At 50.1% G+C, this 25,174-nt stretch overlaps 2 protein-coding genes across 9 annotated transcripts in view; one reads left to right on the top strand and one right to left on the bottom strand.

The window, feature by feature from the left end:
- Tctn1 (tectonic family member 1) lies at positions 1 to 24,995 on the top strand. Of its 3 annotated transcripts, NM_001039153.3 has the most exons (14): positions 30 to 352; positions 2,963 to 3,083; positions 5,525 to 5,655; positions 6,869 to 7,020; positions 9,907 to 10,006; positions 12,769 to 12,878; positions 14,023 to 14,043; positions 15,507 to 15,641; positions 16,445 to 16,570; positions 16,873 to 16,958; positions 17,865 to 18,005; positions 18,827 to 18,989; positions 21,765 to 21,884; positions 22,655 to 24,995. In NM_001039153.3, the coding sequence occupies exons 1-14, from the start codon at positions 121 to 123 to the stop codon at positions 22,796 to 22,798; spliced, it is 1,782 nt and encodes a 593-aa protein (NP_001034242.2). In that variant the 5' UTR covers positions 30 to 120; the 3' UTR covers positions 22,799 to 24,995. The 3 variants fall into 3 exon arrangements, 1 of the variants encoding a protein (NP_001034242.2); XR_001784734.2 differs by lacking the exon at positions 16,873 to 16,958 and having other exon boundaries at positions 1 to 352; positions 17,816 to 18,005; NR_104441.1 differs by lacking the exon at positions 16,873 to 16,958 and having other exon boundaries at positions 17,856 to 18,005.
- Positions 22,193 to 25,174, bottom strand: part of Hvcn1 (hydrogen voltage-gated channel 1) — a 35,493-nt gene continuing 32,511 nt past the window's right edge. For all 6 annotated transcript variants that reach the window (XM_006530472.3, NM_001042489.2, NM_001359454.1 and 3 more), the window contains 2 exons: positions 24,164 to 24,276; positions 22,193 to 23,883 (listed from right to left, as the gene is read on the bottom strand). In XM_006530472.3, the coding sequence (XP_006530535.1) occupies positions 23,818 to 23,883; positions 24,164 to 24,276 (179 nt within the window). In that variant the 3' untranslated portion in view covers positions 22,193 to 23,817. The remainder of the gene's footprint in view (positions 23,884 to 24,163; positions 24,277 to 25,174) is intronic.

Below are 25,174 nucleotides of genomic sequence, written 5' to 3'. Positions count from 1 at the left end.
TTCTTCCGCAGACCAGTTTGGCCTCGCGAGCCCTTTCCCGTGATACCTAGCGCTAGGCTGTGACTGTTGCCCGGGCAACAGACGGGCCTAGCTCCCCGGCGCGGGCTACTCTGCTAGGCCATGGGGTCGCGGGGTCTCCCGCCGCTCCTGCTGGTGCTCCTAAACTGCTACACCTCTTCGAGCACCCAGGTCATTGCCATCCCGGCTGCGGCCACCCCAGCAGTGACGAAGGAGGATCTCAATTCCACCAAGGCCACCCCCACCACTCTGCAGCCCTCCCTGTCGCCTAGGACCCCGGGAACTCCCAGGGCACCGGAGCGCTCTGGCCCCAGGCCTACCCCGGTCACGGACGGTGGGTACAAAGGGGTGACCCCCCTGGAGCGGGTACACCAGCTCAAAGTTACCCCCTTCTCAGCCTCCCTGTCGTTACCCTCAGGGGGAGATCGGATCTCTGGCACACAAATGCGGAGGGCGGGGCTCAGTTACTCCCTTTTCCGCATCATTGCAGACGGCTGCAGTGGGGTACTAGATAGAAACCTACAGAATGAGTTGAAGGCAGTACTGGTAGAAGAAAGAGTGCTAAGTGGATCTTCGTCCTCTCCACGCAGACACACGGACATGGGCATCCCAGTTGTGTCTAGATTACTGAGAGCCCAGCAGATATTTTCAGGGTGATTAAGTGCGTTTTAGACATTTTTTACCAGCTAAATGGAGTTATTAAACACACCTGTTTCATCCGTATCTACTTACCGCTCGGAATTTGAAGCTTTGGCAACAATTCGTGGTTGTAAATTTAAACACATGAGGTAGTGGACTTAATTGCTCTCTCCCTTTTACCCATCCCAGTGAAGGGAGTATGGCGTTCTTTTAGTGAGTACGCGCAGTTGTCCATGGCTAGAGAGGACCTAGTCAAGGAGGAGCTAATTTGTCTTTCGGACTAAGAAAGCATTTTTCATTTATCAATAAAACTCCCCTTTCCCTTCGTGCCTTTCCAGAGCGTTATACCACTTTCGGGGGGAATTTTTTCTAAATCTTAAAAAAGTATTTTAAATTGTGTGTGCATATTTGTATATGTTTGTGAGGATGGGGTGGATATATATTGGCGCCCTTGGAGAACCGAAGTGGGGAGCTGGAGTTTGTTTGAGAGCTGGCTGACTTGGGTCCTGGGAACAGAAGTTAGGTCCTGTATACAAGCAGTATGTGCTTTTAACTCCTGAGCCATCTCCCCAGCCTGTTCTAGAACCATTCCAGTCTCCTGCCTTCGCCTTCTTTCCTAACTTTGTTCCTGACAGGTTTGCTAAGTGACCCAGACTGGCCTGTAACCTGACATCTTCCTGACTCTGCCTCCCAGTTGCTGAGATTCCCAGGTGTGGGCCTCCCAGCCTGCCTCCCATCTCTAGAGCTTGTTTTTTTGTTTTGGTTTTTTTTTTTTTGTAAATTTTGAAACCATTCATTCATACAAATAAGAATGCTATGACATCCCGTCAGCATTTGGCTAAAATTCTTTGTTTGAAGCCTGAGATTATTGCCCCTCTTCCCCAAAAGGAAACCAAACATTACAGTTAAGATGCAGCCCAGGGGGCTGGAGAGATGGCTCAGTGGTTAAGAACACTGACTGCGCTTCCAGAGGTCCTGAGTTCAAATCCCAGCATCTACATGGGTGGCTCATAGCCATCTGTAATGAGATCTGGTGCCCTCTTCTGGTGTGTCTGAAGACAGCTACAGTGTAACTCATATAAATAAATAAATTAAAAAAAAATCAAGCCAGGTTGTGCAGGTGGTACACTCTTTAATCCTGGGGAGGGGTGGGGGAATCTCTGAGTGTGAGGCCAGCCTGATCTACAAAGTGAGTTCCAGTCAGGGCTACACAGAGAATTCCTGTCTCAAAGAAAAACAACAAGAAACAAACAAACAAACAGATTCAGTGACACCTTAGCTGGGGAAAGGCAGGAACCATGGTGGAAGGCACCTGTGACCCAAAGTAGCCTCTGCTTCAGGAAGCAAAGAGCAAACAACCAAAATTGCCAAAGCCCTGGATGCATTATTTCCTCTCTCCTCACAGTAGTCTGTGCCATGAATTCAGTTTGTTATCTTTGTGCTATATATTGTTTCTTGTTGTTGTATGTTGTGGTTTTTTTTGAGATTATCTTATCTATCTGTATGCCATATACGTGCCCCGTACCTTCAGAGGCCAGAAGAGGGCATGAGATCCCCTGGAGCCAGAGTTAGAGATGGTTGTGAGCGGTCCTGTGGGTTGTGGACACCGAAGTTAGATCCTCTGCAGGAGCAGCCAGTGCTCTATCGCGATCACCCCGCCTCTTTAGCCCTCTGTTGTTTCTTTGAGAGGGTTTTCTCCATTGACAGAGATAGAATGAGCAGGGTAGTAAAGACAGTAGTAAACTGAGCCAGTCTATCGCGTGCTCAGTACTCTGCGAGGAAGCTCTCCCTTCTGCTCTCGTGGAGGTTCTCTGCCTGATCGATGCGAGTCCTGAAGACTCAGTCACAGTGGCTGTCAGGGTGGCTGAGGTCTGAGTTGCTGTCTGGGTGGGGGTGGGGGGATGTCCCTGCCTTTCCTCCATGTTGTTGTTGTATCCTGTCATAAATGCATTACCTTATATTGTAAAATTTTAAATTACAAAAGGACATCATAAGCCAAATTAGGAACATTTGATTATTGGTCAGGATCTTACGACTTTGAGTTCAGCAACCGGCTGCATGTGAGGAAAGGGACAAGGCTGCCAACAGTCCTTCCTTGGAATCTGCTCTGAAGGAGACGTGTAGACCCCTGCAGCCACCTTAGGGAGACACTGGGGTGGGGTACTCAAAGTGACTTGTGTCCATGAGCGACTTTTCCCCCAGTAGGAACCAGACACCGTTGTGACATTGATTTCTGGCATCCCTTGGTGGCAGGGAGCAGTAACATCTCACTCACCCTCTGAACCCTCACTGACCTGTCTCGTAGTTGCTGCTCTGTGTGTCTGCGACCTGCTTCCGGCACAGTGTGATGTCAACTGCTGTTGCGACCCTGACTGCAGCCCTGCAGATTTCAGCATCTTCTCTGCCTGCTCAGTCCCAGTTGTCACGTAAGCATACGACATTGTCACGTAAGCATACGACAGGGAGGTTTGATGGCCGTTTGGCCAGGATGATAAAATGTGGGGACAGGAATCATGTTCCACACTCCTCAGAAGCCCTGTGGGCAAAACCCTGTGTTGTCAGAAGCAGTCACTTGTCCCGTGCAGCTGCTCAACAGTGTGGGTGATGGAGGGACACGTGTGTGTTGCCTCTAGAGTGTTATGAAGTTTGGAAATTAATATTTGAGCTGTGCACAGATAATGTGTCACCTCTTTGTACCTGTGAAATAGTCTCATGGCAGTGTGTGTGTGTGTATGTATGTATATATATAGATAGATAGATAGTGTATGTGTGCATGTATGCATGGGTGTGCTTGTCTTTGCATGCATGCATGTTGGCCTGTGGAAAGCATGGGTCTGTTCATTTATTGCTTTCCACCTTCATTTTTGAGATGGGGTCTCTCACTGAATGTAGAAATCATCCCCCTAGCCTACCCCCGATCCCCGGTTGACAGATGGCTAGCATCCTCTTGTCTCCTCCCCTGCCCGGTGCCCTGTTGCAGATACACATCAGAGCCTGGGCTTGGTTTGCTTTTGAAATCCATGCTGGATATCATGCTTCTTTAAAATCACCCTTCAGAAGCAAGTACGTTCCCCACTAGGCTGCGTCCCCAGCCCCTGTTCCTGCTAGGCCGCCTCCCCTGCCCCTGTCCCCACTAGGCTGCCTCCCCAGCCCCCGAATCAGCTCTCTCTGGGGACTTGAATTAGTCAGGGTGCTTTGTGTGCGTCTCTTTGGATGTAAGCGAAGCAAGGCTTCTCAGTTCCCAGTGCATGGGAAATGGCAGAGGTGGAATTCTCACGCAAGTACAAGTCGAAGATGTGATCAGCTCTGAGTGATCTCGGCTTGTTTGTCAGAGGTTTTTGTAACACAAAACAAAACAGCCCTTTAAGAAAGGTTTAAGCTCTCAGGATGGGACCAGCAGATGGAGCTGACTGAAATGCAGGACAGCCACCTAGCATGCTTAGTCCTTTTGGAAACACAATGGACTCTTCCCAGGAGAAACCATTTTATCAGCCTAATGGGGCAACTGAATTTCCTCCAGCATTGTGAAATAGCCTGGAGAGCAGGTGCTAGCGGGGTCCCTTCCTGGCCTCCAAGACCAGAGCGTGTTTAGCCTTCCCTGAAAATCAGTCCGCTTGTCTTGAAACTGCAAGCGAGCCCTGACAGCCCTGAGAGAATGGCGGCTTTTGAATTGAGTGCCATTTATTAAATTGAATATTTTTTTAAGACAGGGTTTCACTGTATAGCCCTGGTTGTCCTAGAACTTATATATAGACCAGGTTGGCCTCAAACTCAGAGATCCACTTAGCTCTGCCTCCCAAGTGCTGGGATTAAAGGTGTGCACCATTGCACCACCACGGCCTGGACACCCATACAACTTTTAAGAGCTTCCTGTTGGCTGAGGGAGATGAGTGAGTGAGCCAGGGCCTGAGGAACACCAGGGAATGAGGTCGCCTCAGCTAGGCCAGGGAAGGCCTTCCTGAAAAGATGGTCTGAGCTGTCCTGTATGAAGGTTACCCACAAGTTATGCAGCAGAAGAGAGGAGGGCAAGGTGGCTCAGTGGGTAAAGGCGCTTCTTGCTAGCCTGAGTTTAATCTTGAGGGCCTACATAAGAGGAGAACTGACCCTTGTAAATTGTCCTCTGACTTCCACACGTGTGGGATGGAAAAAAGTCACACACACACACACACACACACACACACACACACAATAAAAATACTCAAAGCAAACTTCCTAGTATGTTTTTATATTTATTTTTTTATGTGTATTTGTATGTGTGTGTGTGTGTGTGTGTGTGCACTCATGCACATCTGTGTGTATCTGTGTGTGTCATGGGCAGCACCATACATGCAGTGCCTACAGAAGAGAGCATCAAAGCCCCTGGGACTGGAGTTACAGGTATGAGCTGCTTGCTGTGTGTTCTGGGAACCGAGCCTAGGTTCTCTGTGACAGCAGTAAATGCTTAGCCACCGAGCCGTCTTTCCAGCTCCCAGAATGTCATGATCTCAATGGAAAGTGTTCTGCACTTTACTCCACACCCAGCAGGCTTCCCTTAAACAGTGTTGTTGTTGTTGTATTTTCCGAGTTAGGGTCTCACTGTATGGCACTGACTAATGTGGAACTTGCTGTATAGATCTGAACTCCTAGACTCACTTGTCCGGACCACCCTGGTGCTGGGATTAAAGCCGTGCACTGCCACAGCAGACAGAATCAAAGCCTCAGGACCACCCTCGTACCCGCAAGTAAAGCCACATGGAGTCTCTGCTGACCTGACACCTTCATCAGTGTCCCTTAGTCGTATTTCTGTAGTGAAGGCATCTGAGAAATGTAGGGTGATCTGGCTTAGATTGTGGACTGAAAACTTGCTGTTGCTTTCTTTGACTTTCAGGGGTGACAGGCAGTTTTGTAGTCAGAAGGCAGCCTTCTACTCAATGAATTTGACAGCAGACCCACCTCACCGTGACTTTAAACTCATTGATCAGATCAATCCTTCCGTCTTCTGCATCCATATTTCAAACTGTAAGTATTTGGATTAGATTTTAAAAGTTACTGTGTGGAAGAGCACCTCCTCACTCAGCTCCATTTAAAGCACCCAGCTTCTGTGTTGACTGTGTGAATAATTCAAACCCCAGGGCTGATTTACAGGCAACTTTATAGATCCTGGGCACACACACTGTCTTCAAGAATTTGCTCTGTAGCTGCCTTTATCTTACACTTCAAAGATGCCTTGTAGTCAGAGAGATCCAAGTTGTGTGTGTGTTTTGTGTGCATGTTTGTGCATGCACGTTTATTTCCTAGTAGAGTAATGGCTAAAAATGAGTCTCATTTTTAAATGTTACCTGTGGTTTTCCATTTCCTTTTTCTTTTTTATTTTTACTTAGAAGATTTGCATGAATACAGGATCTTTATTTTTAACCCGAGCAGTCAGCTCAGGCGAGTGTGTTGGTCCCCCATGCTCCTGAGTGCATGCTGTTCTCGGGATAACAAGCCCACTCATAGCTCTGTCAGCTAAACCTCATCATCTCATTCCCATGTCTTTCCATGTTTGGCATTTGTCCCCTCATGACTGAAGACCTGGGGGGAATGTGCTTATCCAAAGTGACAAGTGACAGTGACTGTCTAGCCATAACTGCAGCCAAGTGGACATGGAGCCTGCCTCCTCTTCTTCCTGTCACTCACAGCACAGGAAGTGGGTGCCAAGAGATGAGTGGTATTTTCTGACAGCCACCCACGGAGAGTGTCCCCTAGAAGGAGAAGAAGCAGACTTCCATCCATGTGCTAGACAGACAGAGCAGCCTGACCCTTGGCTTCTGCTGTGTCGTCTCCCTGTAGGCCTTCAGAGCAAGTACTGCCACACAGTTAGATGCAGCCCAGTCGAATGATCCTGCTCCTCTGTTGACCACACAGACCAGGGTGGTCTCAAACTCATGATGATTAGGGATCCTGTTCATTTAACAAGCCTCGAGAAATCCTGGGAGAGGCAAATGTACAAGAAAACATTTTAAAATTAAATGTGTGTGCATGTGTGTTTGTGTAGACTAGAGGGTGACTGTTTTAGAGGCTCTTTCTTCTGTGTAAGTCCTAGGGATCAAACTGAAGTGAGGCCTGCCGTCTAGACAGCCCGGAAAGACTGTTTTCTTCTAGGGGTTTTATTGCTATTAACAGTGGTTTCCAAAGGTGTGATGTCACATACTCTATACATTCCTGCTGATTTCCAATGCTTTGTCTACAGACAAGCCTGCACTGTCTTTTGCTAATCCAGAAGTGCCTGATGAAAACAATTTTGACAGACTGATGCAGACATCAGGTGGCTTTACACTGAGTGCCGAATCCGCTGTTCCTTCCACAGCCGCATCAGATGGCCCACAGCCCACTAAATACGAGGTGAGCCAACAACCCGATGGCAGCTGTTCATACATCCTGAAATACTCTATCCTTAGAAGCGAATTTCAGTATCAACATATAAAGGCAAACTGCCTGCCCTTGGGACATCCACGAGAGCACGGAGAGTGGATGCTACTCTCTGTCAAAGATCATGAGAATGCAGGCGAGCGCTCAGATTCTGCACTCAGGATGTGAAGTCACTTCTGTACTGAATTTTGTCTCTGTGGAATTTTCTGTTCTTTTGAACCCTAGTGCATGTGTGTAGCGGACTGACTGCAGCCGCCTCTGGCACAGGGACTGGGCTCTCTGGACGCCAGGTACTCATCTCGGTCATATTTAGTTTTACAGACATTAGGAACCTACAGGCTATTTTATATCCTTTCGTTAGCAAGCCCGTAAAGAATGACTCGTTAATGTTGAATGTGGTCAGCTTTAGAAGCTGGGCTTGCTGGCGCCCACCGGTCATCTCAGCCTTGGGAGCTGGAGAGGTGGGAGCTCACACATAAAGTAGCGTGACCTCCATGAGACCCTGCCTCAGAACAGAGCAGACGGACGTCGGGATAACTGAGTGCTTAAGCCCTTAGCCACAGGCACCAAGACAGGAGTTCAAATCTCCACTGTCCATGTAAATGCTGATGGGGTTGTGCTGGCCTGCCTGTCATTTCAGCATTGAAGGGTGGACATGGGATTCTCAGGAGCAGGCTAGCTACAGACTCGCTTCACCTGCAAGCTCAGGGCTTGATTGAGAGACCCTGTTTCACTGAATATGGTGGGTGAGAGATTGAAGATGATGTCTGACATCAACCTCAAGCCCGCGTTTGCACATGCATCCATGTGTCTGTGCAATCACACACAGGTGTGTCCGTGTGCCTAGACAGGTACATCACACACACACACACACACACACACGCACACACACACAGAATAGAGAAAGAACACCTTTTCAGCAGCGTCCTCTGATGAGGAAAGCACCGTGCGCACTAGTCGTCAGAGTTGGACGTCACAAAGGAGCCTCAGGAAAATGCAGAGGCCCCTGGTGGAGCTCATGCTTGGTGTGCCCCAGGGTGTGGCTGGCATCAGTCCCACCGGCTCACTGGGCCCAGAGGATCCACATTGCACATGGCCAGGAAGAGCTCGGCCCTGCTCATCCTGGTTTGTAAGTTCATCTACAAGCTGTGGAGAGAACTGTGGTGCTGGGGGTCACAGTTAGAAACATCATCCTAGGACACTTTTTTTCTGTGACAGACTCTGTGTCTTCCCGTGTCAATATGAAGATTGGTTGCTGCTCCTGGAGCATTCGCTGCCTGCCAGGCATCATGTCAGGCTTTCCAGCATTCCTGCCTACTGCCTGGGCAGGACGCCCTGCTGCAAGAGCAGTCCGTGCTCTTAACTATCAAAACACCTGCCCCTCCTGTGCCACCATCCTGTCTTTGCAGACATAAGCTTCCAGCTTCTGTTGTTGTGAATAGAGAGACCTTGTCTCAAAAACTAAGATGAAGACAACTAGATGACCTCTGACCTCTGTGGGCCCTTCCCCATTCACAAACACATACAATCTTATAAGATTTTAATGAGTATCACAACTACCATGAAAATGAACAGTGATTTGTTCATGTCTGTGCTCAGCCATCTGATTCCTGTCCACAGACACACACACACACACGTGTACACACACATTCTTCTGAGCCTCTATTAATTTATCTGAGATAGGATCTCACTGTGTAACCCTTTTTCACCTAGAACTAACTCCCTGTGTGGACCTAGCTGACCTCATCTGCCTGCCTCTGCCTCCCAAGTAGAGGACACAGTTAAACCTGGGTAAAGGCTTGAACCACCACACCTATCCCAAGCAACTTTAATCCCAGTATTGGGAGGTTGAGGCAAGAGGACCACTTAAGCCCTGGAGGAGTTCAAGACTAGCTTGGGCAACAAATTAAGTCATCTCAATAAATACATAAATTTTAAGGGGCTAGAGCAGTGGTTCTCAACCTTTCGAATGCTGTGATCCTCTAATATAGTTAGTTCCTCATGTTGTTGTGACCCTTAGCCATAAAATTATTTTCGTTGCTACATCATAACTGTCATTTTGCTACTGTTATGAATTGTAAAGCGAATATCATATATTCAGGACGGTCTTAGATGAGCCCTGTGAAAGATTGAGAACTACTTACTGGCTTAAGCCTCTTGCAGACGCTCACTGAGAGTCTCTCTGCATCTCAGTTCTGCTAGACTCAGAGAAACTCTGCTTTTATTGCTTACTCTTGGCAGGGAGGGGCCTAGTGAAGCTAGCCAGCTTCAGGGACTTCCTGAGGCTCTTGTGAGTTGTTTACCTTCCTGCTTAAGGATTGTTCCTTCAGGGTGGAATGTTTTAGTCTTGGAGGAAACTGTTATGTAACAGTTTTGGCTGTGTAGACCTGGCTAGCCCAGGACTATATAGATAAGGCTGACCTCAAACTCACAGAGGTCCATCTGCCTCTGCCTCCTGAGTGCTGGGATTAAAGGTGTATAATACACAAAATTTATTTTAAAAAGGTGTGTGTGGATGTGATTGACAGCCGAGAATGAGCGCTTGCATGCACTCTTGCACGTGCGCGCACACACACACACAAACACACACTCGTGCTCATCACTGTATTCCCAAACCCTCTGTGTCAGTAGGAACTATGTTCAGCACTGAGTCCCCAAACCCACAACTATATATGAGCCCTGCATGGCAGGGACTGTACCCAGTACTGTGTCTCCAAACCCATAGCTATATATGGGCACTGTGTGGCAGGGACTGTGCTTAGTACTGTGTCCCCAATTCCCCCGCTCTGTGAGCATTGCCATGTGTCTCGCCCATGCTGAAGGAGCACCTTATCTAACCTGTGGGTGCTTTGTTTGCAGTATGGAGCCCCTCTGCAGACTGCAGGAGCATCTTCAGGGTCATTTCTGAAACTGCCCTCGCCTCTCACGTCATCTCTGTGTGCAGATCAGAACCCCGCAGGTAAGAGGGAGCTGCTGCTCTTCCTGTTGGCCACTTAAGCTTGCCAGTTAGGCAGGCTCATACCCTAAACACTCTCCAGGTAGAACGCCTCAAAGGTCGCCACCTGAGGAGGTCCTTTCTCCCCAGGTCGGCGACTGCCTGCACACTGTAGTGAGCACACTGGCTACCCATTTCAGGGACTACAAGTCTCCACAGCATTTGATTCAGCACTCACTTGCATGTGCTGGTTGACTTCTGCATGAGGCTGGTTCCTGGAGTTAACTCACCCAGGGGCCAGTGACAGGGCTCAGCAGGTAAAGGTGCTTGCCACCAAGCCTGGCAACTGAGTTTATCTCTGAGACTCACGTCATGGAGGGAGAGAATTAATGACCTCAGGTTATCCTCTGCCTTCCACATCTACCCACAAGTCAAATGTCATTTTAAAAAAAAGTAGAATTCTTTGACACAGTCCCTTGAGGTCATGCTAACATCCCTGCTTCACTTGAGCCGTGGAAATGGTGAGGCTTTTAATTTCTTCTTGACTGTTGTTTTTTAGGTTTTGTTTTTGTTTTGAATGTTTTGGTTGTGAGTCTGGCCTTCAAGGACTGAGCCATCATCTGTCAAGCCACCCCCCCCCTTTTTAAGTTTTTTTGAGACATTGTCTCACTATATAGGCTTAGCTAGCCCAGAACTCAATACATAGACCAGGCTGGCTTAAAAAGATTCACCTGCGCCTCCCTCAGCCATCCCCATGTTAGAATTAAAGTCATGTGCCATCATGCCTGGCTCTTGTTTGGTTTCTGAGTCAGGGTCTCTCCATGTATATCTATCTGCCTTCTAACTCAGCCTCCCCAGTTTTGGGATACCAGGCCTCATGCCTGCTTGCATAGGACTTCTTTTTTTTTTTTTTTTTTTTTTTTTACAAGAGCACAAATTTACTTTTACTTATTTACTCTCCATTAGTTTAAATCTGGGATGGGTACGGCATCACACGGATTCTGTGTCCAAGGGCCTTCGCAGGAAGTTGCTTCGGAATTTGGCGTGAATCATACCACCGTTTCCGTGGGCCCGAGTTACTTTTCCCCAGATCACTCTGGGTTTGTTTGGTTTGCCTCCAGGAGCCACTATATTTTTTTGTTTGTTTGTTTGTTTGGTTGGTTTTTTGGTTTTTGGTTTTTTTTTTTGTTTTGTTTTTTCGAGACAGGGTTTCTCTGTATAGCCCTGGCTGTCCTGGAACTCACTTTGTAGACCAGGCTGGCCTCGAACTCAGAAATCTGCCTCCCGCGTGCTGGGATTACAGGCATGCACCACCACTGCCCGGCCACTGTATTGTTTTTGCTTTATATGCATGAAAGCATCTCTTGCCTAAGTAGATAAGTAGAATCCCATTTCATCTCGGGCATCAACGCCTTCAATTTTAAGAAGAGCTGCGTGCTCTCTTTGGTTCCAGAGACCTCGCTTGTAGCCAGCAAAAATGGCCTTGCACCACAGCCTTCCAGACATACTTGCTTCTAGAAGTACTGTTCCCAGCAGGCCTCCACAGATGCCAAGATGGCAGAGAAGTGTACGGGATGTCTTGGGCTGACTCCCACAGTGAGAACACTGAGAGCATGGTGCTCAAGTGCCTGGGTCAAACCCACTTCTTCCAGGATAGCAGAGAAGCCAACCAAGGGCTCGGGTGGGCCTGGGCTACAGAAGGCCAAAGCCGTGGCTCTCTAACCCTCGGCCACCTGGAAGCCACTGTAACGAGCAACTGGGTGACAAGTTCTTCCTGACCTAGGAGGTCAATGTCAGTTAAAAGCACTGAAGTCTGGTGGGTGGGATGCCACAAACCCTAGCTCTTGGGAGATGGAGGAAGGAGGACTGCCAATTTGAGGCCAGCCTAGGCTACATGGAGAGACCTTGTCTCAAAAAGCAAACAAGCCAAGCTCAGAAGCCATTTTTCCTTTTCAAATTGACAAAACTCAAAAAGTTGGAAGCTGTGGAGAGACATACTCTCCTGCAGTAGTTGGTGGAACAGTTGGTCACACCCTGCCAAAGGCAGTGTAACATATGGATCGAAATTACCAGAGCTCCTGAAGGAAGGCTTGGCCCACATGCAGGAGCCCCATGCAGACTGTGACAGCAGCAGCCAAGGCTGAGACAAAACTGCTGTGGCCATTAGCCGGGAACTGGGGAGTAATTATGCTGCATCCGGGAGAGAACGCTAATTATCCCTTCAGGATTGCTGGAAGGGCTTCAGGATGCTGCAGTGCTCACGGGGAAACGTGCACAACAGGGTAGTGGGTGCGCACCGCATCCTCGTCCACGGGTGAAAATGTCTCAAAAAACCAAAAAAAAACCTTTTCCGCATGTGTTTTTTTTATTTGCATAGCATTTCTCAAGGCTTCGGCAGGTGGTCACGCTTCGCCCCCTGAGGCAGCGCTCTGGGCGGGGTGCGGAGCTGGAAGGAGACACTTGCTGCTTTTGTGTTGGAGCTTATTTTGCTTTTTCTTTTTTAAAAAGAATTATTTATTTATTATATGTAAGTATACTGTAACTGTCTTCAGACCCACCAGAAGAGGGCATTGGATCCTATTACAGATGATTGAGAGCTTCCATGTGGTTGCTGGGATTTGAACTCAGGACCTCTGGAAGAGCAGTCAGTGCTCTTAACCGCTGAGCCATCTCTCCAGCCCTTACTTTGACTTTTCTGCATGACTGTTTTCAGTTCCCATTCTTGAGCTGAACATGTTCTATATATTCCTCCCCCACCCCCACCCCCTGGATGTTACCATTTCCAGCGTTCCTGGTGAGCCAGGCCTTCGAATGCAGCCGAAGGGTGGACATAGAACAGTGTGAAGGAATGGAAGCCCTCAGCATGGCTCATTACAGCAGCCCTGCCATTCTGAGGGTAAGACTCATCTGGATGCAGAACTGACTGTCCCTTTAAGATGTAGAGTGATCTCCACTTGGCCTGGCCTGTTGTGTTCTCTGGCCCTGTGGTATCGGTGGCTGCTCAGTGATCTTTAGGAAGTTTGTGTGGAGCTCGGCTGTGTCTCGTTTCCATTCAGTTTTAAAATTTCCTTCATTTGTCTTGAGAGCGGCTGAGCAAGGCCAGGTCTTCAGTGACTGCTCACGTTGGAGATCGTCCAGCGCCACGTTAACAGTCCAGTCCTACCAACACCATAAAAAGTGGGCTTCCCCGTCTACCTAAAGACAGAGGCTATCAGGAATGGTCTAACAGCAAGCTGGGTGGGGTACCCAAGTCCCAAGGAAAGGGCCATGTTCCTTAGAGATGGTGATGGAGCTGGAACAGAGTGAGCGAGGCTCTGTCCTACATGACAGGGAGGGAGGGCTGAAGAGAGGAAGAGGTGACTCAACCATGGGATAATGTCCAAGGCCCCTCCTGGTTTCTAAGTTCTTATTAGTGTTGTGGGAGGGTGAGGCACCTGGGCTGCCATATTCAGAGTCCTTTACCCTCCTTAGTCCCTCCTGTTTTCTAAGTTGGTCCTCCAGGCCTGAGTTCTAGTAAGTTTGAATTCTCAAATTGTCCTCAAATGTGACAAGGTGTAGCTCTCTCTTAGTACAGACTTCCCCAAGCGTGCCTTTTCTGTCAGGACCCCTGGCCTGAGAGGGTATGGAGCCATGAGATGGGAAGGACAGCCATGTGATGTTAGCATCAGGCTGAGGCTCGGCCTGGGAGACCAGAGTCAGGCCCTGGATACCTTCTGTGCCAGGGATGTGACCCTGCCGTGAAGACAGGTGCAGCAAGGGACCAAGCAGTGACTCTCTCCCCAGTGTTAGGGCTGAGAGGCAGTGTGGGATAGTGACAGCAGAGCAGGCAAGCCTCGGGAGTGCTGCTGCTGAGGGAGGATGAGACAACAGAGGGAAGTGTGGTGGTTACCACAGAGATGCAAGAGTGGTCCTGAGTGCAGAATCTGCTGTCATGGTGGTGGTGTCTCGATGGTGAGCGTGGCCTTCGCTGAAGTCTGGGAAGGCTGTAGAGACTCATCTGCTTGTTGTGCCTAACTTAGCTGTGCTTTCTTTCTGTCTAGGTACCTAATTCAATGACACAGGTAAAAGCATAAAGCCTGCCTGCCTGTCTGTCTGTCTGTCTGTCTCTCTCCGTGGTGAGTGTGTGTGGGTGTGTGGTTTGTTGGGGATGGGCTAGGAAGGATGTGTACACGAGTGTACATAAGTCATTGGCCAGAGGTCAAACACAGGTATCACATTCTTCGAGTTATCTGATTGTTTTAAGGATAATTTTTACCCTGGCATAGAAGCACATGGCTTTACTCCCATCAATTGGAAGTCAGAGGCAGGCAGATCTCTGTGAGCTCAAGGCCAGGGTGGTCTACATAGAGAGTCCCAGGCCAGCCAGGGTAACACAGTGAGATTCTGTTCTCAAAATAAAATGGAAGACGTGTCAGGCCTTTCTGTGACACAGCCTCTAGAAAGTGCCTTGTTTCTACTGTTTCAGACTGGCCCTGTCCTCGTGCTGTTTAGATCCAGTGGCTTTTTTTTTTTTTTTTTTTTTTTTTTTTTTTTTGGTTTTTCGAGACAGGGTTTCTCTGTATAGCCCTGGCTGTCCTGGAACTCACTTTGTAGACCAGGCTAGCCTCGAACTCAGAAATCTGCCTGCCTCTGCCTCCCGGGTGCTGGGATTAAAGGCATGCGCCACCACGCCCAGCTTTCCAGTGGCCTTTTGATGTTAACAAGAGCTAGTTAAGTCACAGGGTTCCCCACTTGGCTCAAGCTGTTGAGGTTCCTTGGTGGCATAGAGAGTTGTGCAGACTAGATTGCCTTTTCCTGTCACCCATGTCCCCATGCTGTCTCCCTGAGAGAGTGACTGTGACCTGGGAGGGCAGTTGCAGGTTTGCCTTGGTCATAGGAGCAGCGTGGAAAGGCTGCATGTTTATTTCTAAGGTGATGGCTTCCACACTTGCCAGCTTAAATTATAAACAGTTCAGCATAAGTTGAAGACAGCTTGGTGAGCAGGTGCTTTGGGCGTCTTCCCAAATGTCACCTGGAGAGTCCTCGTCAGAAGCATCCTGGCATCCTCAGGGGTCCTTGTTGCTTAGTCACTCTTCTGGAGCTGGTCCCCATCCAGGCTCCCTGATATCATTTAGAAAGTTTGTCTGACTTTGTCCTTCCTGGACCCTGCTGCCTCGCCAGCCACTGTGTGTGTGCTGCCTGGAAGGCAGGCTGCATCTCCTGAGGCAGTGGTTTGCTCTGGGAAGCTGGGCTTCTGGCTGTGAACCTAGGACTGAGTGTGTAGGAGCATGGACTCTGTCTTTTGGTGTTAAGCATAGTGTGTGTGTGTGTGTGTGTGTGTGTGTGTGTGTGTGTGTGTGTGTGTGTGTGTAAATACCTGTCCTCTTGCAAGAGTGAGTTTACAGCATGCACAGCGTGTGGCAGTGTGTGTGTCCCCTGCTTTGCATTTGCTGTCACTAAGTATTCATTTTAGGCTCTGGGTACTGTCACCCGTGCTTTATGTCACATGCGGTAGCCTCATACCCAAGGATACTCTCCCTCTCAGGTCTCCATCAAGATCCAGTCTGTAATGTATCGGTCTCTGAATCACACACTGACGCAGTTAGAAGGCCATGGTGTCCTGCGGCCATCTCTGGTCAGCACTGGGCAAGACAGACTCTGCAGCAACGTTGTTCTCCAGGTAGGCATCCAGTGTGCCTCTGCAGTCCTGTCCGACTGCCTGACTCCAGCCTGTGGGGCACAGGGAACGGCACACCGTCCAGAGGGCACTGTGCTCCATACCATGCTGATACCCTTCTTGGTCTGACCTCCAGTTGCTTCTGCTGCTCTGCCCTGTCGTCAGAGGACATGTCTTTACAGGTCTCCATAAACCTGACACGTTGTAAGAATACATCAAAATGTTTTCGTCAGTGGCTAGAAAGATGGTTCAGTAGAGTAAGAATGTTTGTTCCACAAGCATGAGGACCTGAGTTCAAACCCCCAGCACCCACGTAAAAGCCAAGCATGGCTACTACCCCTGGCTATAACCCCAGCATTGGGGAACAGAGATCGGCAGATCCCAGGAGTGCACTGGTCAGCCAGCCTCACTGAAATAGAGAGCTTGTGGTTCAGTGTGAGACTGCGTCTCAAGGCAACAAGGCAGAGAGTTACAGAAGAAGACACCCAGTGTCATTCTCTGACCTCTGTATGTGCACGCATGGACACGCATACACACTCACGTATATGTAGCACACATAACAATTTATTGTCACCACTGTTTACTTGATTGGACTCATTTCTTCTGCAGAAATAGACTGTTCCTATTGTGTTTGAGCCAGCTGAATCTAAAATGTCAAAAACCTGAGTACACAGAGGCCAAGGTGACCACTGGGATGTTAAGGGGACATGAGTAATGTGATTAGACAGCAGGCTTGGGGGCGTGACTTTTCTGTGGCTGCCTCTTTAGAGTTGGTAACATGGCTGCTGAGCCCCATTCCATCTCAGGTGAAGTACAGTCTGCTGTACACAGCCACAGGCCAGATCCACGAAGCCGGCCTCTCCCTCGTTCTGGGGACACTGAGCAGCGCTGTGAGTCTCCTGCAGCAGAAGTTTGAGATTCACTTTATTCAGGTGAGTCTGAGAGATCTGCGTGGATGGCAGATGGAGAAAAGCCTGGCTTTTGGGGGCAGCACCGTCAGTCTAGAAGCATGACCCAGCTCCCAGGCTGCGCTGCAGGAGCTGTGGGGTTTGCCTGGAAGCCGGGTGCTGTCCCGTGCCTGGCAGGCTCACCGAGTGCTGTCCTCCCACTCTCCGGGATCTATTTATACTTGAGAACAGAGGGAGCTGTTCTTCCAGATGTTACAGTGAGAAGCACTGGGTTGCCCCCGCTTGTACCTAAATACTGTAGCCCGGGGCATCACCTTGTCTTTCAGCATGGCACCAAGCCTGTTCCTCTCAGCGGCAACCCTGGTTACAGGGTGGGACTCCCGCTGGCTGCTGGCTTTCAGCCTCAGAAGGGGTATCCTTTTGGAGGTCCGCAGAGAAAGTCACCTTCCTGTCTGCATGGGTGGGCTGTGGTAGCCTATGGGAAAGAGATACCTGACTGGCCACTCCAGGCCACTGGAATGTTTAAGGAGAGCCTGGTGCTTGGGGGGAAGGTGGCAGTGCATTTAAAAGGACAGCTAGATGTAGAAGGGTTTGACTCTTTGATTCATTTGTTCACTTTTGGTTTTGTGTTTTTGAGAAAGTCTCTCTTGCTATGTACTGAGCTCACAATATAGACCAGCCTGGCCTCAAACTGACACAGATCCTTTTGCCTTGCCTCCTGAGTCAAGTAACCAAAGGTCACACTTTGACGTTGCTTCAGATCTCAGGCTGGCTGTGGCCTGGCCTTGATTTCAGGATCCTCCTGTCTCAGCCTCTTGACCACAGGCATGTGCTGTCATACCTGGCCAGCTCACATTTAAACAGAGACTCTTAAGCAAACAGAGTGGCTTTGCAGATAAATTGTCTGTTTTCTGCATTGGTGAGGATTGAAATCAGGTCTTGAGATACTAGGAGAGTGCTCTGCCACCGGGCTGAGCCTTGGCCCACTCCTTACACGTCATTTTGAAACAAGGTTCCTTCCGGCAAGTTGCCTTGACTGGTCTCAAACTCACTTGTAGTTCAGGCGGTCAGTCCTCAAATGTGCAACCCTCCTTAGCCTTTGGAGGAGCTTGATTATGGGCCTGGCCACTGCAGCCGGCTGGAACTAGTTTCGAAGATGGGCCAATCAAGGAAGAGATTTACTGGCATGTTTGCCCCTTCCTGGTAACAGGCCAGGGGCTGGGAAGAGCTTGGTCTCACTGAGTACGCATGATGCCATTTTCTTCCTAGACAGTCTGTCTGCTCTGAACTGTTGACTGTCCCTTAACAGCCTGTGAATATCTGGGATTATTCAGACAACGAACAGACAAGGCCAATTTACTATTCTTCGTAGCACGAGCCAGCAGGATTGCCTTGCCAGCGAGGGGCTTCGCACCCCTGTGCTATTTGGCTACAATGTGCAGTCTGGCTGTCAGCTCAGGTGAGTGACTGTGGCAGAGAGCACACACCCTTCCATTTTAACCACGTCACTAGCACAAGTGCCGCAGCCTTCCCTCTTTCCTCACCTTGGGGCTTGACACATCGTGCTTAAGGTCAAATAGCAACTAGCATTTAAGTTCTGAGCAAAAGTGTTTCCTCTGAAAATCCTTCTATTTCTGAATTTTTAATTTTTACCCACACAGCACAACAGAACAACTGAGAGAAAGCTGTGCTGTGGGAGGCAAGGTCTCCCTATGTAGCTCAGGGCAGACTCAAACTCCTGGCCCTCCTGCCTCAGCCCCCTGAGTTCTATAATAGCATCTTTGGAGCTTTGGTTCTCCATATTTGTTGCTGAATTCCTACTCTGTACAAATCCTTCTCTTTTTCCCTTCCGTTCTCACCCCCATGCCCTTCCCACCTCTTTGGAGTGACTCTGTTACTAGTTTGATTGCTAGCTCTGATCTCAGATCAGTGTTGCTTCCTAAGAGTTCCACCAAACACTGCCACAGGATGCCAGGATGCAGGAGCCCAGGATAATCCCTGGTTCCCTCCTGTGGAACTTGGTGTTCCAGCACCCTTTAGGAGGACAGGATGTGGGAAAAGCACTGTGTTGCCTGGCTTCTGCCCATGCCACAATGTTCATAGAGGGAGAAATGGTGGATCACTGGTTGGGAAACTGCTTTGGACCATCTCCATGACCAGGATGCCCCAAAGTCAGGGCCACATCAGCACTTGGAGGAAAGAAGGATAGAAGTATAGAGGCTGGCGAGTCTTGGAGGTTGTCAGCACCTCCCTCCTTCGGCCTCTCTTTCCTTCCCAAAGGTTGACAGGCACCATCCCTTGTGGGCTTCTGGCACAGAAGGTGCAGGACCTGCTGAGAGGCCAGGCCTTCCCTGACTATGTGGCTGCCTTTGGGAACTCCCGGGCCCAGGATGTGCAGGACTGGGTGCCTGTGCACTTTGTCACCTACTCCTCCAACATGAAGGTAAAGAGTGTGAGGGGCTGCTGGCCACCTGCTCATGGGCCAGGTGGGCCACAGGTGGCTGGGGAGGCACGAGGGAGGGAGGGACCAGAGGGAGGGAGAGAGGGAGGGAGAGAAGGAGGGAAGTGGCTGCAACCAAACTGGGCAGTTTGCCCAGCTCCGCTTTTCCTCACAGTGCCTTTGACTAGTAGTTTTCAAACTTCTGCAGTCCCTGTGCAATGGAAACTGAAAGGACCAGAATCAGCCTAGGACCCCAAGAGCAAGTTCCCAGGACAAAGGAGAGCAGGGAATAAAAGACAAAGACAGGAGATAGAGGGTGAGGGAGAAGGGAAGGGGAACAAGGGAGAGGGGGCTGGGGGCGTGATATTTGCCCTGCAGGGACAAAGAAGTGCCTCTGGATAGAGAGGAGACAGACAAGGCCCATAGGCAAATAGAAATTTCTAAGGGATGAAGTGTTTCATTTTAATTAGGCATGTTAATTAGGGCAGCTGGAGGGTGCTTTTGATTGCTGGACTTCAATACCTTGATAGCTGGACCTTGGTGGTCAGCCCCAGGAGGAGGAGGTGGCTAAATGAGGGAGCAGACCTCCACGGCTGGCTTTAAGGATGTCATCTAATGATCTAACAAGGTGGAGGGAATGGGGAGAGGAGTCAGGCCTGCCAGAGTCATGGTTGCCGTGCTCGGCCTGCTAGAGCCCTCCAGAAACTATCACTGGCCACTCAGGGTTATCCAGAGGGTCACTTGTTTGGCTGTTGGCTGGACACAGTGGTCACTCCGTAAAATGGAACCATAGTTGAACATGGTTGAGAAATCCCCTAACCCAAAAGAGTGACATCCAAATCTGAACCATGTTTAATGCCAACCAATGGCCTCATGTTACTACCAATGGCCTCGTGTGGTGGCCACTGTCAAAACTGTCTGTGAGAGGTGGACATGAACAGCGGATTCCCCGGCCAGCATATATTTCTCAGTCATCATGGTTGTGCAAATATTCCAAAAACCCAGGACATCAGGCCCTCCAGACCTTCCTGCAGTCCTCCAGTCCAGGACGGTCAGCTTTGATGGCAGTGATGCAGCAAGCCTTCCTCGAGCATTGGGTGACAAGAGGGACATAGGTGTGGCCTCCTGTCTCCACTCCTTCCATTTCATGCCCTCTGGGCTGTAATGGCAGTCCACCCCCACATGAGCTCTTTCAATTCCAAAGTTCCCCAAAGAGTTTCATGGACGCTGGCATCCTACAAATAGCTTCCTGGTCACACGTGACTCCTCTGCCCACCTCCTCCTTTTGTCTTAGCAGCAACGCGTGGGCCGTCCTCAGCGGAGGTGTGCGCTCCATTCTCCCCTAATTGCCCAGCTATTTCTTGTCACAGCTGCTTCAGGCCTCTCATTATCTGCTTTGTATATTTATAAGGAGTGGCTCAGTGGGGAGAGGAGCCTCACTAGATCCCCATTCCAAGGGGTGCTTAACCCCTGTACTCAGCCTCCAGTGAACCTGGGGTATGGCTCTTAGCTTCGCGGCACTGGGTAAAGACACCCGTTATTAGTGCCAAGGGAAGCCGGCCCAGGGCATCTGCTGTTCACACCCACTGCACCTGCAGCAGCTCCTAGCAACGGGATATTGGCACGCCAGTTGAGGAACAAGGTTTCTAAATGGCACTTGTGAGCTAAGGAGTCCCGCGACTGCTTTGGGCAGGCTCCAGTTTAGCAAGTCTGCTAGCTTTTTAAGCCAGGACATAATTTAGAAAAATACATGTGGAAATTAAAACACCCAGGCAAGTACTGTAGCTTAGCAGGCCCCTCATCTGCCCTCTGTAGCTTCTGCAGTTCCAGTTATCAGCAAGAGGAAGGTCCGGGGGCCCAAAGTCTATTCACCTCAGTGAAGATGATGCACTCTTACTGTTGTTTAATTGTTTGAGACAGGGTCTCTGTGTTGTCCTGGAACTCACTGTGTAGACCAGGCTAGCCTTGAACTCAAGTATCTGACTGCCTCTGCCTCCTGAGTGCTAGGAATAAAGGTGTGCACCACCACTGCCCTGTACTGTTACCTTAGGTAACATACAGACACTGACTGTACCTCTAGCTGTAGACCAGCCTGGCTTCAAACCCCTAGTGCTGGAAGGAAAGGCATGTGCAACACAGCTATCTTTAGATAAAAATAAAATGTGTATGAGTGCATGTATGTATGTGCGCTTTGTGGTGCCTGGTTCCTACAGAGGCTAGAAGAGGGTGTGGTGTCTCCTAGAACTGCAGTTACGGGTGGTTGGTTATAGGGACTGAACCCAGGTGGTCCTGTAAGAGTAGCCAGTGCTCTTAACTGCAGAGCCATCTCTCCACCCCAAGCCGTATCTTCACTGCTAGATGGCGAAATTCGATGAAAGAATGCCTGTATTTCCTGTTTGCATTTTAACATGAGACACAGTCCAGTTCATCTTTTCACTGTTAAGCTCTTGTCTTCCCTGCTGACCCCCAGCCAGTGGCCAGAAACATCTCTGAGGTGGATAAGGACTGGTTGAGGCCCTGAGGGTCCCACCACTAGATAGTGGGACTTCACAGCTCCACAGTGACTCTGACTTTGGGAATAGGAGGGGCTGGTAGCACAGGATGCTGTAGTAAGTCAGGCTCTGTGAAGTTGCCTGTACCTGAACTTGTATGGCGTGTTCACCCTAGTGCTCCGAACACTCTGTAATTGGGAAACATGTTATGATTAAAATGCTCAACAGCAGATAGTCTGACTTGTGGTTGTGTAATATTCTGGTTTAATCTGGTTTCCTCTTGCAGGGCTCTTGCCAGCTTCCGGTGGCTTTGGCTATAGAAGTGAAATGGACTAAGTATGGGTCCCTGCTGAACCCCCAGGCCAGGATAGTAAATGTCACTGCCCAGCTCGTCTCAGTTCCAGAGGTAGGCCTGCTGGCGACAGTCTCCACGGGGTGGAATGTGGCTCACATGTAGGCCAATTCTTTTTTTTCCCCAAGACAGGGTTTCTCTGTGTAGCCAGGGTTTCTCTGTGTAGCTCTGGATGTCCTGAAACTCTTCGTAGACCAGGCTGGCCTCAAACTCAGGGATCCACCAGCCTCTGCTTTGTGAGTGCTGGGATTAAAAGTATGTAGCACCACCACACAGCTATAGGCCTGTTCTTCACCTGGGACAGCCTCCAGCCTCACACTAAGAAAAATAAGCCACAACAACAACAAAAAGGAGCCGATGAATACAGAAAGCCCCATGACAGCAAGGGTGGTGGGAAAGGTTTATTACTTGGAATGAAAGGTTATTTCTCTCTAGATTTCAGTTCCTTTACAAGGGGGTATTGGGGCTGGGGTCGTCCTCACAGCTCCCACGTGCTGCTTTGCCTGCTGGGTCTTCTCATGGAGCCCAGGCTGGTCTCAAACTGACCCTCGGCCTCAGGCCCCTGAGCATTAACAGGCATGTGCCATCAATCATGCCTAACTTAATTTTGAGTCTTAAAAAAGTTCATGATAATTCTTTAACTTGTACTTAGAGGAAAAGCCTGACAGGTTTTATTTGTGAGCACTGAACTGTGGTTGGACCAGCTCTGCTGTACCAGCGTGGTCTGCGGCAGAGCGCTCCTCAGCCGCCTTAGTGCCTGCCTTAGGGCAGCTGGCTGTGAGCGAGGAGATGGTGAGGGTGTCCACTCTGTCTTTTCCTTGCAGCCCCTCCCAGGGCCTGAGAGGACCGTGGTCATTTCCACTGCAGTGACATTTGTGGATGTGTCAGCCCCTGCAGAGGCAGGCTTCCGAGCCCCACCCACCATCAACGCCAGGCTACCCTTCAGCTTCTTCTTCCCGTTTGTGTGATGAGCTGACCCCGCAGGAGTACCCATCCTGAAGATCTTCCCTTCCGCGGCAGTGCGCACCTGGGCCCTAGGCGCAAGAGGACATGAACCTAGCTGCCGCCTCCCCTTGCTGTTACCCTTCAAGCAGCCCTCTGCTCTACTCCACTGCCTTTTAAAACTCTCAGAAACTTTACTCTGCTGGGCTGTGGTGTTGGGTCAGATGGGTCCAGCACCCTGCACATACAGGTCAAAGGGCACGGCCCTCTGGGAGATGAGCGGGAACAGAGTGTGACGTGGCAGTGCATGGAGAGCCTCCTCGTCAGTGCATCATCCCTGGTCTAGTGGGAGTTGTTTTCAGAATGCCTGTTGGCATTTGAGAGGTACAAACCAGCAAGGAGCTATGTAAAACTGTGTGCCCACAAGGGGGTTGTATCCCAAGATTGTGCTAATTACAGGGCCCTCAGGGCAGCCTTGGGACCCTGCCATGTGCTGGCTGTATAACTGGTGGGCTGGTGTGGGCTGCCACCGAGGAGAGAATGTGGTGGGTGAGCCCTGGGAAGGAGAGGGCTTATTTTACACATTAATTGTACAGTAACTGAAAGAGCTGCTAGTGGGTACAGAGCCAGTTTGAAGCTGATGGTACAGCTGGATGCTGCAGAGGAGGGACTGGGTACCATGATGGCTCCCCTAGGGAGGCAGCAGGAGAAGCTGGGGACATTCTAGTAGAGAAAGGTTTTCCAGAGTGAGCTGGTTCGGGGTGCGGGCTCCAGCTCCTTTCAGGATGTGCATTAAGTTGGCTTTACAAGCCCAGCCTCCTTGATCATTTTTGAGCGACAGTGGAGTCCAGCTTGAGAAAAGGTTGGTGCGATGATCCCTTTGCTGCAAGCGTAGGGCGTGGACGCCAAGGAGACAGCAGTACCAGTGAAGATGTGTCCCCAGCATCCCGGGGTGCAAGCCAAGGCAGAGATGGAGACTGGACTTTGCACCACAGGCTGGCTCTCTGGCCACAGCCCAGCTACTCCAGGCGGAGTGTCTGGAAGGCTAGTTCACGTCCCCGAGAAGTCCATTCTGTTTCAACAGCTTGTTGAGCCGCTCAATTTCTTGTTCCTATTGTAAAAGCAGACAAACACTGGGTGGTGACCTTCTGAGCTACATTCCCCCAGGCCCGGGGCTGCAGACAGCTAAGTGGCATTCTGGCTGCTGATGGGAGCGAGTGGCTTTCAAAAGGGCCCTGGGCAGCAATAGCAGGCACAAGATGCCCAGAGGAGGGACTGGACCTGGCTCTTGGAGGAGCCCAAGTTAAGCTGAAAGGACCAAGAAGAGGGAACTATAGGCGTGGGGTCAACATGGACTGGAGGGGACAGCAGTGAAACCACTCGAGTCTCACCTTCTCGGAGCAGCTGAATTCCAGATGCTGGATCTTGGTGGCCAGTTGGATATTTATCTGCTTTAGCCTTAAGATCTGCCGTTCTGAGCGTGTCTTCACGGAGATGATGATGCCTGGGTGGGAGGGAGGGGTTAGGGTTCATAAAGCTCAACTTTTAAACATGTGTGAGACAGGGGTGGGGAGTGGATGCGTGTGCACCACAGAGTGCCTGAGGATGACACAGTACAGCATGCAGGAAGTCCATCTCCTTCCACCAGGCGTGTCCTACGGCTTAATCTCAGGTCATCAAGCCTAGCAGCAAGTGTCAGCCCTGAGACTTGTGTTCTGATTCACACATATACTTGGAGCATGCAGAGAGAACTGTCACTGGGCAGACTCAACAAGGCAGGCAAGATCGATACTTCTGAGCTCAAGAGTAGGCCGCTAGGCAGTATCTCCCTGTGGCCCGCAAGGGTGCCAACTCTAGAGGCTAGCTGTGTTCCTGTCCCTCAAGGACACGTGTCCCTAGCAGTAACTGAAAGTTGCTTGTCTTCCCTGGTCAGCGTCCAGAGTGTGAAGATAAAACAGCCAGAAGTTAAAGCAGGGACCCACCCTGTAGCACAGCCTTGACCTGCTGACTTGGGATATCCTGCACAACCCCAGTGACCCACAGCTCCTGACCCGATGGCAGTGCTGGCCCTCAGATGCAGACCCAGAGAGGCCCAGGCGTGCAACAGTTACCTGCCCCAGCTGCAGGGGGGGTTTCTAGCCCCTCTCAGCCAAGGCACACCCTCAGGGAGCCCACTCACTGTGGCTGCACTATGTTATGTTTAATAAATCTTTTACATCTGTCTTTTTGGTAAGTTCATTTGAACCATATGTGTCACTAGCCTGTCACCTTTGGCTCCACCGGACACAGGAATGTTCCTTGTTTGCTTCGCTCTTCTCCCCAGAGCTAAACTGGCTTAGTGGTGGCCCCCTGCCATCCACAGCCCCAGCGGGCTCTGACAAACTGAGTGGGCTGTGGCGCAC

This window comes from Mus musculus, chromosome 5, assembly GCF_000001635.26.
Source record: "Mus musculus strain C57BL/6J chromosome 5, GRCm38.p6 C57BL/6J".
In the NCBI taxonomy this organism is placed as follows: Eukaryota; Metazoa; Chordata; class Mammalia; order Rodentia; family Muridae; genus Mus; species Mus musculus.
This window is presented reverse-complemented; position numbering and strand designations above follow the sequence as displayed.